The following is a 12,852-nucleotide window of genomic DNA, read 5'->3' as shown; positions in this document are numbered from 1 at the left end:
TTACTCATCTTTCTATTAAAGAGACAGTGTTATGTAAAATCAACGTTTTTGAGCTTTACATCAAGTTATAATGTTATTTCCTCATCAAAAACATGTCCGGAGTGTCGCCTGGATTCTTTCATGCATGTTGGAGAAATTCTTGAATTTCCCATGGCAACCATTCAGCTGTGCAAAACGCCTGGGTGGACCTAGCCCCGCCTTTGAGGATGCAGCTCCTCCTTGGAGCTTCTGCCTCACAAAGCATCCCTCCCCCACGACTTCCCCACTCGGCTCCTTCAGACTAGCAGCAGCAATTAGCAATAACCTGGTGGAACTGCACATTTGATGAGCTCATTATAGGAGCTACCTCTCAGTACAATGCTGGTTGTTAAAGGTTGTTAAAGGGTTAATAGAGGAACGATGTTGTGATGGCAAAGTGTTGGAAAAAGCAGGACTTTCTTAAAGAGACAGAGACCCAATTTCAAGGTGTTAAGTTGCAATGTCTAATTTCTTTTAAGCCGTGTTTGATTCATACAGGATTTTTATAACTGAAGATGACAGAGTTAACATGTGTACTATAAAATGATACTCTGTGGCTGGAAAACCCATAACGCTGCACCTTTAACATGGACACGGCAACACTCTTTCATCTCCATGTTTCTTTAATAGTTGACATTTGACATTAAACGTTTTTGTTTTTTCATATAATTACTTGTTCAAAGTAAAACCATAACACAGAAAGGCCCCACAGATTTGCCTCCAAGTTCGAATGTTCTCTCTCTTCCCAACTTTCTTTCCTGATAAGGTCTGACTTCATCTGTCCGCCCACTTTTCACACGTAGGAGTGGGGACATGGTTTCAAAAGAGAGCAAAGCTTTGTTTATCCCCGGCCACCACGCTTATCAGCACAGAAAGCACTTCAGCCATCCAGGCAGCAGCTTCAGATTCAAATACTTAGTAATTAGCTAGCGAAGTTGCTATTAATGTTTTTTGTGTGTGTGGGCGTGGGCGGGTGTGTGTGCTTCTTGAGTTTAAAAATGCACATTGTCCATATAATCCTGTCTTATTTATCGGCCATTTGCAACTTGCTGCTGTGCAAAACTGCTGAAGAGGTTTTCTTCTTGAAGTTATTTTGAAGAAATCCTACGTTCTCTTTGAAGAGCCCAGGGTAATGGGCGTCTCTCATCTTTTCTTGCAGCAATACTTCCATGCTGGTGGGAATGGACTGAAGAAAACCTTCCTTGAAAAGAGCCCTGACATGAAATCGCTCAAATATGCTCTCAGCCTTTACACTCAACCTACAGATGCCTTGATCAAAAAGTATATATGCACCCAAAACTCTCAAGGTAAGGATTCGGACAATGTATTTTGATAAAACCCCCCTATGCTATAAGTTTGTTTGTATAGCACTTTTCAGGAACAAGGCAGTTAAAAGAAAAAAAAACAAACACAATACGGTAACCACTTATGAAACGGCAATAAACATTACATTTTTGTCAAATGCCATCATCAAGATTTTCAAGTGGGTTTTTAGCCTTAAGTTACATCAGTGTTTCGGTTGTTTTGTAGTTTTCTGGAAGTTTGTTCCAGGTTTGTGATGCATAGAAGCTGAATGCATGTTACATGTCAACATGTTCCACATTCAATATATCTGTATTGGTCTGATTACGTTGCGCTTGAGACGATATTTATTGCGATTTATCTCTAAATCACGTGTCAAACTCAAGTCACATGGGCCAAATCCAGGCCGACGAAGCTTTTTACGTGGCCCTCTAGATTCTAGACTAAACACTGAGTGTGCTTGAATATTATGCTTTCAGTCAAATCAATGCAGTCTTTAATCTGCTTCCTGCCAAATTATATCAATCAGTCCCTCCAGTTTCTTGAGAATTATCTTGGAAATTCGCGCCAAAATCAACAAACCCCCACACTTCTTTTGGCGCTAATGCATAATTGGGAGTTTATTGCAGATTTTTCTCAAAAATGGTCAAAAACTGTTTTACTTGTACTAAACAGCTGCCTCAGCCTTAAATAATATCAGATTATAGTCCGTGATCTTTATAAAAAGTTTGCATTTTACAAATGTTTGCAAATATTTCCAAATTAGCACCACGAACACTTTGATTTTTACTGCAAAAAAAAATCACAAAAAGAATCAGAAAATGTTCAATAATATTATTTAATTTTAAGGATTCGTTGATATTTTAGCAGTTTTATGAAAGTTTTTTTCTTTTTTTCTTTCCCCAGTACATTCTGGCCCTACTGGCCCTTTGAGACCATTCGTGATCTCGATTTGGCCCGAAACGAAAATGAGTTTGACACCCCTGCTCCAAATAAACTAAATTAAATGGAAGTTTTGGAACATGCCCGGCTTCCGTGCTGCATTGTGTTCAAAACCTGTGGTTAGGTTCAGGCGCCAGGGGAGCTATTATAAAAATAAATAAATAATAATAATAATTAAAAAAAACATGGTGGAAGTAGCAGAATGAATGTGAAAACAGAAGACAGATTGTGATGTGTAGATGATACTTTCATTTAGCGCCTGATAGTAAACATCCATATTGAGCGTGTGAACTGGCTCAGTGAGAGAATATTTTGTCGTCGCTGTTATTCACCGTGTCTCTCCAACGTCTGAGTGAGAACGGCAACCACCTCTCCTCCATTTGTTTTTAGTTAAAGCGCCGCTGTTTGAAATTGATTGCTGCAAGTCCAGTCGATCCCTTCGGTCTCAGCTGTAGTTACATCGTAGCTTTCGCATCATCGTTGGGCATTTGTTTTCATCCCTTCCCGTCTTCTTATCATCCATCTGTTCCATTGTGAAGAGTTATTTGCGCTCCGTTAGCCTCAGATATTTAATTCCATTCTGTTTTCCGTGTTGTTTTTTTTTCTTTTTATATTAATTTTCGAAGCGCTGCTTTTTGACAAATGCGTTAATGTAAATCTTAAAATCCCCTGTGCTTCGGTTTTCTCCTTCTCATCATTGACCTCATTTATTATTGCCTCATTTTTTCTGCTTTTACATGCTTCCCCCTCCTCATCCCCCCCTCCCCAACACCCCTGCTATAACTCTGCATAACAAGACAGAAATCCCCTCAGGTGTCCAAATAGCCCCACTAGGGACTTGCGACCCAGTGGGGCATCGAAGCTCATAGCTCCTGCTTGAGCTCAGTGTGCTTAGCCTTGCAGAACACTCTACATGCAGGCAGTGAGGAAGCAGAAAGGCTGCGGGAAGAGGCTTGTCTGCCAGCCAGGCAGCCAGCAGGCCAACCAGCCACGCTGCTTTCCCCTGACTGGCAGATGGGGCCGGGTTTGTGCGGCTTTTTCGCCGTGTGCTATTTTGAGATTGCTCCGTGTTACTCCTCTCCCCTCCCCCCCGCCGCCTCGCCCGTCTCTCATCCCATTTCGACCCCGTCGCAGGTTTCTCGCCGCGCTGTCACTCTTTATCTGCGGCGTTCCGGTAAAGATGTCCGCAGGTAGTGAGGTGTGCTCGACGGGGCTTTACGGCGGCGGCGGCGGCTTGTTTTGCGACGCCGTTTTCATTAATCGGCCGCCCCTGTGCTCCGATGGCGACGGCAGATTGTTTCTGGTTTGGTTCTGTCAAAGTCGCTCTCACGGTGTCACAGTCTCCATGAATTAGGACGTCATGAAAAGACCATCTCGTTCAGAAACTCATTTTTGAAATGAAACACCTCATATTTTTACTACCCCCACGCATTGAGTGCTTATATAGGCTGAGATTTTTGTTTCAAAATCTTATGTTTTCTAAGGAACTGAATTAGTTTTTTTTAATTAGAGGTAAACAATCTATATAGATTTGTAATGAATCTATAGTCATAAGTTTAATATATTTTTAATTGAATTAATAAAACGAAATCATCAGTGAAATTGAGAATTTAATGAGGTGAAGTTTAACAGCCACTTCAAAGCCTCAGTGGGACATAAATACTTTAATTTGCAGTCATCCCACTTGAACGGTGTGCAGCTAAAAGTCCAAACGTTAATAACTTGTGAATATGGAGAGGGAATAATATTTGTGCAAAAAAATAACAGATCTAATCAACATCTCATCTTCACTTATCTTTTTTTTTTTTTCTATTACCACGTTTTCTCAGTTAAACTCCTGACCCGGCTCACTGTTGTATCGTAACTACCTTTGCTTTTTTTAACATTAATCCCACTCCGTCTGCTTATTTATTAAATTGTCTGTTATTTTGTCAAACAATACATGTACAGTAACTACACATTTTAACCAAAATGTGTAGTTACAGGAGTTGCTTGTTTTTTTCTCACCCATCTTGGTGGAAACAATAAGACAGGTGAAATGGGCAGAGCTCCCCCAAATTACACAGAAATTCTTTGTGATTGTCCGTCCCTCTTTGAACGAACCATAACTAAGGCGTGACCGGGTGTGTTGTGCTGCCTGAATAGATGTTTCCTCCTTGAGGTTGGTGCTTAGGTTCTTTCTCCACTGGTTGGTTTCACTTCCTGGTTCATCGCCTTCATGCTGTTGTAAAAAAAACAATTGGTAACACTTTATTTGTAAGGGTGTGCGCAAGACTTGCGTGACACTGTCATGAACGTGACATGGCAACAATCATGAACATGAAGGAGTCTTCATGAATGTTTACAACCGTTGTCATGAAGTCATTTGGTAAATAATGATGCTTTTAATGTAAAGTTGCATTAAAACTTGCATTAAAAGTCTATTAAAATTAGAAGTGTCATTATTTGCCGAATGACTCTTCATGGCGTTTGTAAACATTAATGAAGACTCCTTCGTCTTCATGACAGGTGTGAAGTCATGTTTAACTTATTTACCAAAATTTTAAAAATTGTTGAACTTTTTCACCTTTTTTTTCCGCATCGCAGTATTAAACATTGATATCAATAGTTAGCTTGACTTAGCTCAAGCTGAGTCCAACTGAATCGAGTGTCTGTTGAAATGCCCTTTATAACAGATGGATATCTTTTTATCTAAACTTTTCCGTTGTGGTTGTTAGTCTAATGTTGTCCCGCCTCTTTCCCATTCCCAACACTGGTTTTCTTCTCGGTTGCTCTGTTTGTAGCGGCAGCCATTTTGTCATCAAAGGACCTGTAGAAGAAAATATCCATCGTAAAAGCATGATGCTGCCACCACTATTCTTCATGGTGGAGATGTTTTGCATTTAGGTGAAGCAAATGTAACTTTTTTAATGAAGTTAAATGTCGTTGTTTAGACTGAGCACATTAGCTCTTTTTAACATTGGTCAAAATTCTTATAAAAAGAACATCAAAATTTTTTCTGTAAGTGGGCCTCGAATAACAAAGTGCTTATAGTTTGATTTTTCAACATTTATTTTGTACAACTACTTTTGTTCTTTAAACAGTTTTATGCTTTCTTCCTTCTAAAACTTTAAATGATGTATATATTTTCCTTCTCTACAGCTTAATAAAAATAAATAAATAAATAAAAAAAACCTTCATTAATTATCTCCTTTGCCAAAGAAAAGTGCTTTTTTTTCTGGTTCCATTAAGTGTTTTTAGGAGTGTTTTAGGGCAAAATAAAAGTAACTCACCCTGGTACTTGAGGGGATGGCAATGCTGCGGTAGATTTGCAGAAGTGAGATAATCTCTCCATTTCTGTGTGATTGATGAAGCCGTGGTAAAATGAGGAGATAAAAGCCAGTTTTGTGTTGCATTTCTTCCCAACTTCATTCCTTATTTATCAGGACTAAAATACAAACAGCCTAATTCTGTTGACTGATGGGCAGGACTTGTGGGCCCCATAGGTTTCTCCTCACAAGTTATTAGGGGTAAAACGAGGCTGAATGCAAATAAATCCCACCGTTTTCAGAGTAATTTTGAAAAAACAATGACTTTCCTTCCTTTTCAAATGACGTTCTACTTTGTATTTATCTGTTGCATAAACCTGCTATAAAATCCATTGAAGTGTGCCGCTGAAACGTAACAAAATCTGAAAGTAGCTCCAAAGAAAACAACGTTTTTATGCAGCACCGTACATTAAAGATCATTTATATTCCTTTTCATCTTCACGTGGGATATTATATTTATTTAGTTTACCTCGTCTTTTCCATCTGCTGTTCCAGTCCTTTTCAAAACAAACACATTACGGTTCAGTTCTGTTTTTATTTTTTTTTCTCTCTGTTTTGGTTTTGCCTGAAGTCAAAGCCTGGCAGTGTTTGCTTTTCTTTTGCGATTGGTGTATAATCTAGTCCATCCTTCACGTTATAATCTTTCTGCTTCGACGTGGTGAGGTGTTTATACGCAGCTCTCAGGAGGTATTTCTGGATATCTCATTTATATATATTTCTAAAATAATGTTAGAAAAAAAAAAAGCTTCACCCACAGGTTTAGATTGTTTGCTGGCGTCTCCTCTCCGTCTTTCTGCTCTTCCTGGCATCCTTCCCCGCCGTTCCACTCCGGTTTTCTTCATGCCTCCCTCCAATGTTCCCGTTGCTGTTTTTGGTGTGTCTCCAGGTCAGTCATCCAACGGATCCGTGGGGGAGGTGTCAATGCAAGTGACTCTCATCTCTCACCCTGGCACAGGAGAACACAAAATCAGCGCTAAGGGTAAGCTTCCCTCCCACGCTCGGGGCCCGCCGAGTCAAAAGTGTTCTCTGCAGATTCAGCTCCTAACGGGAGCGTCTCTGCTGGAAACTGTCCCTTCAGACAGAAACCGAAGGTGAAAAACACTCCAGGTTGAAGTAATCGCGCTGAAGACTGTAAGTGTTTCAGACATCGGCCTGGTAGCTTGCATTAAACTCAACCTTATTTATAAGAGTGTCTGTTTTGTCACAAAGCTAGGACGGCAGTGTTTATTTGAAACATTTGAACAACTGTTGGGTTTACTGCAATTAAATGGAGATGGCTCCAATCATGACGTGACGTCTTCTGCCATACCGGTGTCTCATCAGTTTAACAATTTGATATTTTGACGGATCTCGTCGGAATGTAGTCTGAAGCATGATAATAAATGTTTACGCACTCAACCAAGATGATGAATACGGCGGACAATTTACTTGTTCATTTTTTGCCTGTTGATGCTCGATTTTATCTCCAACTGAGCTTCATTTACCGCAGTTACAAGTCCGCTATCTTCAAATCCAACAGGTTCTTTAAGACAGATTCTAAAATGTGTGATCTAATGAATATTTCTTCATATTTTTAACCCTCCTGTTATGTTCGTCTCTAGGGTACAGCAAAACTGTTCGTGGGTCAATTTGACCCGGGGAGTGTTTAATCATGCAATACTGTCAGAAACCAAAAAATTCCTCCAAAACATTTTTGTATCTGATTATTAACTCCAATACTAACCATTTCAATCAATATTTGTGCAATTATGTTTTTTTTATTTCTCCGAAATTTAAGGATCAATGACGACAACCTACTCATTTACTCATTTGGACATAAAAAATGGAATTTACATTTTTAATGTCCACTGAAAAAAAACCTACAAACAAAAAAACTATAATTTCTTTGAAATTGATCTTTGGTAAATTTTTTTATATTACACTTAATTTTTTTTTTTTCAATGGGTGATCTTTATAATTGAATTTGAGACAACAACAAAAAAATCCAACTTTGACTCTTCTTTTCTCAGCAATTGCTCCCTCCCTATTATGGTACATTCACTTATTGGAAAAATATCCAATTTTTAAATTCACCACTCTGCGTTTTTTGTTGTTGGTGTTTCTACAATTGTTTCTTCATTTCAGTGGTTGGCGTAAACAAGCTCATGTGGCAGACCAACGCCATGTTCCGGCCATTCGTGGAGGTCAACGCCATTGGTCCACACCTGGCTGACAAGAAGCGCAAATTTAGCACCAAGACCAAGAACAACAACTGGTCGCCAAAGTACAATGAAACATTCCAGTAGTGAGTATCAAGCTCTGTTTGGGTTTCACAAAACATGGCTTGTAAGGGTTTGTCCTTTGGGGTTTTTTTTTGTCTAAATATGATGCAGCTGTAAGTCAAACAATTGAGGAGTTCTTTGCACGGTTTCCACCTGTCCCTTTATTACCTCACTGAGAGGTTTAACGAGTATCTTAATTATTTAGAAGTCCCTAATGTATTTCTGCTTTAAACAACAGCAACAAAATTTAAGTACCGGCTATTTGAAGAGGACTGCAGTCTTCAAATACAGCCTGCAAAGCGAAAAGCCGAGCCAGCTGACGTTAAACCGCGATTCAAAAAGCCAGAATTTACTGCATGTCACTAACTGGCAAAAAAAAAAAAAAAAAGCCCATAAACAACAACCAAATCTTGCCATGGTATTGTTGACAATGTTTAAAGAAATTTAGACTAGACGTCTACAGCACATACCGAAAATCCTCAAATTACTTGTAAGTCTGGAGACTAGAAAGGCTAATCTCTTTCTGTTTCATGCTCTTTTCATCATTTTAGCTCAGTGCACCCAGTAATGTCATGTTGAAATATGGCTGTGCCATTGGTGATGAATAACCTTCTCATTCAGTTAGGGCTGTTGTCAACTTATATTTTAGTAATCGAGTAATCTATTGACTATTCTTATGATTAATCTAGTAATTGGGTAAAAAAAAGATAGAATAAAACGTTGGTAAATCTAACATAACAGCAGTGTTGCTATCGCATATCAACATGGGTCCAATTTTTCACATTTGAGCTTCTCTAACAATAACTTTTCTGTAGTTTAGAAAGTTAACCTGTAACAATAATGGCTCACTTTCTAAGTTAACCTGAAGAAAAGTTATACGAAAATCTGAAATTGTATTAAATTTAATAGTAAAGAGGCATGCTCACAAATACTCTTATAAAAAATGTCTACAGTCCAGCTTTTCATTTGTGTATTCATCTTCAGTGAGTTTAATAGATGAACTCTCACCTTGCCCAGACATTTATAGCTTTTGTGTTCATGTTAGCGACGGGATTTGTCCCCTTCGTTCGTCACACACAGAAACATCTACCAGCCATGTACCGCCACAATGAGCTCCGCCACCCATCTGTTGAGACCGGGATGATATAAAATAAATTTTCTGATTCGTCCGTAAAGCTACACTTAGGTTAACTATCTAATGTGCAGCCACCCGCAGTGTTCAGTCTATCCGCTCACCTGTATAAATACACCTGCAGCGCTTTTCCCCGCCGTTCTCTCTGAACCGGCACCAGGCAGCAGCTCCGGGAGGGAAAAAGTTGCCATACTCCAGGCATCGTGCCAGTCATTTTAAGGATGCTTATTGGTTCCCCGAAAAACGGCAACGACACTTCATTACTCTTACTCGAGTCATTTCTTTGGACGGCTTGTTTTTACTTTTTTTTTTGTTTTGATAGTCTTGATTTTGAAATATGAAGTCTGTATGCAGTCTTAAAACTGAATGATGATGTACAAATCCTGTCAGTTACTTTAGCCCAATAATCTTTCCCAAATTTAAGACCCAATTCCTGCTCCCGTTTGGAAGCAATGTTTATTCTTTTCTTTTTCTTTTACTTCTACTTGAGTAGATGTTATGTTGGAAGTGGTGCTACTCTTAATTTTTGGGCACTTTACCCGACACTCTGACTGAACCCCTCTATGATCTGCTCATCTCTCTCAGTATTCTGAGTAACGAACACGGTCCAGAGGTCTACGAGCTCCACGTCTCGGTGAAGGATTACTGCTTTGCCCGCGAGGACCGCATCATCGGCATGACGGTCATCCCGCTCCGGGAGCTGGCGGAGAAGGGCAGCTGCTCGGCCTGCTACCCGCTGGTAAAGAGCATCACCATGGACGAAACGGGCCTCACCATCATGAGGATACTCTCTCAAAGGACCAACGACGAGGTGGCCAAAGAGTTTGTGCGTCTCAAGACGGACACCCGATCAGCGGAGGAAGTGTCATAGTCCGAAGTAAACTGGGCAAAAAAAACAAAAAAACAACCCGAAAAACAAAAAAAAATTGCGGTATTAAGAGTCGTGTCGTCTTCAGATCGGATAGATGCAGGGGGGGGGGGGGCGTAGAGAGAGCATGGCCGCGCGCCCCGTTGTTTGGGATAGACGCCGGATGCGGCATCAGAACGAGTTCGTCCAAAGAGAAGCGGGCCCAAACGTGGCGAAGCAGCGAGAGCGAGAGTCGTGTTCGTTTGTTTTTTGTGCATGTGCGTAAAAACATCTGTTGGAATGTTCATTTTAAAACTAAAAGTATGTACAAGTGTTTACTTACCGTATGCTCACTATTAAGTACTATATTCTACGAGTTATTGTAATGAGACATGGATACCTTTTGTACAACATTTAGTCTTTTTGAGCAGAGATTTGTTCCAATAAAGTGCCAAACCAGTGAAAAAAAAACAAAACAAAAAAACCCCAACAAAATTAACATATATGAATTATGGTGAAGTTAGTATGTCTGAAATTTGCTCGGTTATTTTGTCCGGTGTAAGTAATTTTCTGACCGTGTGGCGTTTTGATTGTTGCAGACATCTTGATTTCGCACCCTTGGTTTGAATTTACTTTTTCTTTTCTTTTTTTTTCCGGCTTCCTGTTTTTCCACTCTGCACTGTTGTGCATGTCTTCTTTCTCAATCATGTCTTTCCCATGATTCCACAGTGACCGCCGAGCAGGGTCCTGTCCCTCGCCTTTCAAAACTGTTTGTATTTTACGTCGACCTGAAGTCAGATTGTGTGTGTGTTTTTTTGTTTGTTTGTTTGGTTGTTGTTTTTTTTTAAATGGCGATGACTGCTATGTAAACCCTCGTAGATGTTTGTAATTTTATAACCGTGACAACGTTGGCGAGAGCCTCCAGTGCTAACAGTCTTAGCATAAAAGAGTGGAATTTCTCTCTTTTTTTTAGCATTTTGTTTTGTTTGTCCAAGTTATTTTTTCGCGTCCAGCCTTCCTGAACGACCACTGTGAACATGAGCTTTGGAAGGCAAGCTTAACACGACATTGCTTACACTTTGTTATTGTTTCGTATTTTTCTCCAACAACTTTGTTCCTGATAAACTGCCAAAGTTATATTAAATATTTGTACCAGAGCAATTCATTACATGTATGAAGGCATATATGTAACATGTGATCTATTTTTTTTTCCCATGGCTTGATATTTGATTGTTGATAGGGTGGTACTAAGATTTTTTGTTTGTTTGTTTTTTATTTCCTGTGAAGCTGTTTAAAACTATAAAAGTTGCACATGTAATTTTACACATTGGTTATTTCGACTTTAAACATTGGAATTATTTTTCTTCATAAAGGAAAGAGTCTAACATTTGGTAAATATGCAACATTCCTATGTATTGCACTGATGGCAAATTGTATGTCATGTAAATATATTTAGTGAGATATTGTAAAAAAAAAAAAAAAAAAAAGGAAAAAGTCTACTTTTCTTCTATGTGCATAAAGTTTGTGCGAAAGTGTTATAACCTTCGGGTCATTTTGAATAGTGTTCCAATCTTTCGAGCCAAAAGTATACAAATTATGAATATTTGGCAAATAGGGGCAGTGCGCCATAAAACCGCAGTTAGATCTCAGTTATGAAAAATCCCTTGTTTTTAATTGCATTGGTTTTCCTCGAAAAATTACATCTGCACTACAGTGCCTTGAAAAACCACTTGAACTTTTTCCCATTTTGTCAAGTCACATTCACAGACTTCAATAAATGGCAGGAGTGTAACGGTACACACACCCACACACACACACGCCCACAAAAATCCCGCTTCGGTACATGTTCAGGTTTTAAAGTCATGGTTTTGTATATTTTGAGTACGCTGGTGGCAAAAAAATATGGGTAGGAATACTTCTATTCCTACTTATAGAAATATAAGCTATTGCTGATTCTTTTTCTCTCAGCAGTAAAACAAAGAATATTTTTTTCATTTCTGAAATAATTTTTCAGTGAATAAAGTAAAATTCAGTCAAAGTCATCGCCTGGCTATATAAATAATATAATAAAACCAGTTGAAAACGGTCGTGTGACCATATTTGAGAATAAAACATGGCTCGGTCACGTCAGAGATGTTTTGATATCTTGATAAGTGACCCAGCTAAACCTGGAATCAGCAACATGCAGCTGTTGATAGTAACAGAAATTACTCCAACCTGCATTTAATGCGATCCGATTGGATACTACAGGCAGCCATTTTGAAGTCAGTTGATTTGTCTCCAGTTATTGGGTTTATGTTCTGCTTCACCTTGTTTCGGATGACTAAGGTAAATAAGTGCAGAGTGAGCTACATACCCTGTTGCTGTTGAAAGTTGCGTTTGCGGAGTTTTGGTTTGGTTCATCTTTGATTTATCACTGTAACTTGAGAAATCTTATTGTAACAAAGTTTAGTGATAGCTGGGAGTCTTCTCTGTTTGGTCACTTTTACCGTCCAAACGTCCTTAAGAGTTTGGAACCCATGAGTTTTTTACTCTACGCTTTTACATGTTTTGGTGTGGGCGTGGCTGCGTGTGTGTGTGGTTTCCGGAACTGACGGTCTGACGGGACAATCCCCAATCAGAGGGTAAACGTGAACTGTAGTACACTGCGTTGCGCACATAAACATTGTGCATGTGTTCATCTTTTAGGTCTGAATATGTGCACCGTTACACCCCTAATAAATTATTTTAGTGAAATAAAATTCTGAATTTTTTATTTTTTTTTTGGCATTTGCATTCAGCCGCCTTAAATCTCAAACCCCTAAAAATAAAATTAAGGGAAACCAAATGCTAAAAGTTGTGTATACATTTACTGAAGGACCAGACTTTTAAATAATATCCCAAGTTGGGAACATTTCACCACCAGAGCGTATGAGGGCCACGGTAGATGGAAAGAGAAATTAGTAAATTTCTTCACAAAAAACATTTTCTAGAAAAGATTTTCTGAGTTTGAAAAGTCAAAAGTATTCTAGAAAAAAACATGAAACTTAGAAAATTTCCAAA

The 12,852-nt window shown here is 39.0% G+C and overlaps 1 protein-coding gene across 5 annotated transcripts in view; it reads left to right on the top strand.

The window, feature by feature from the left end:
• unc13c (unc-13 homolog C (C. elegans)) overlaps window positions 1–11,539 on the top strand; it is a 155,998-nt gene extending 144,459 nt beyond the window's left edge. For all 5 annotated transcript variants that reach the window (XM_032560391.1, XM_032560390.1, XM_032560389.1 and 2 more), the window contains 4 exons: window positions 1,178–1,325; window positions 6,457–6,549; window positions 7,695–7,854; window positions 9,549–11,539. In XM_032560391.1, coding sequence (XP_032416282.1) covers window positions 1,178–1,325; window positions 6,457–6,549; window positions 7,695–7,854; window positions 9,549–9,834 — 687 coding nt within the window. In that variant the 3' untranslated portion in view covers window positions 9,835–11,539. The remainder of the gene's footprint in view (window positions 1–1,177; window positions 1,326–6,456; window positions 6,550–7,694; window positions 7,855–9,548) is intronic.
• Window positions 11,540–12,852: the final 1,313 nt, after the last annotated feature.

The sequence above is a fragment of the Xiphophorus hellerii genome, chromosome 4 (assembly GCF_003331165.1).
Source record: "Xiphophorus hellerii strain 12219 chromosome 4, Xiphophorus_hellerii-4.1, whole genome shotgun sequence".
Lineage (NCBI taxonomy): Eukaryota > Metazoa > Chordata > Actinopteri > Cyprinodontiformes > Poeciliidae > Xiphophorus > Xiphophorus hellerii.
The sequence above is the reverse complement of the archived record's forward strand: the minus strand, read 5'-3'. Positions and strand labels throughout refer to the sequence as shown.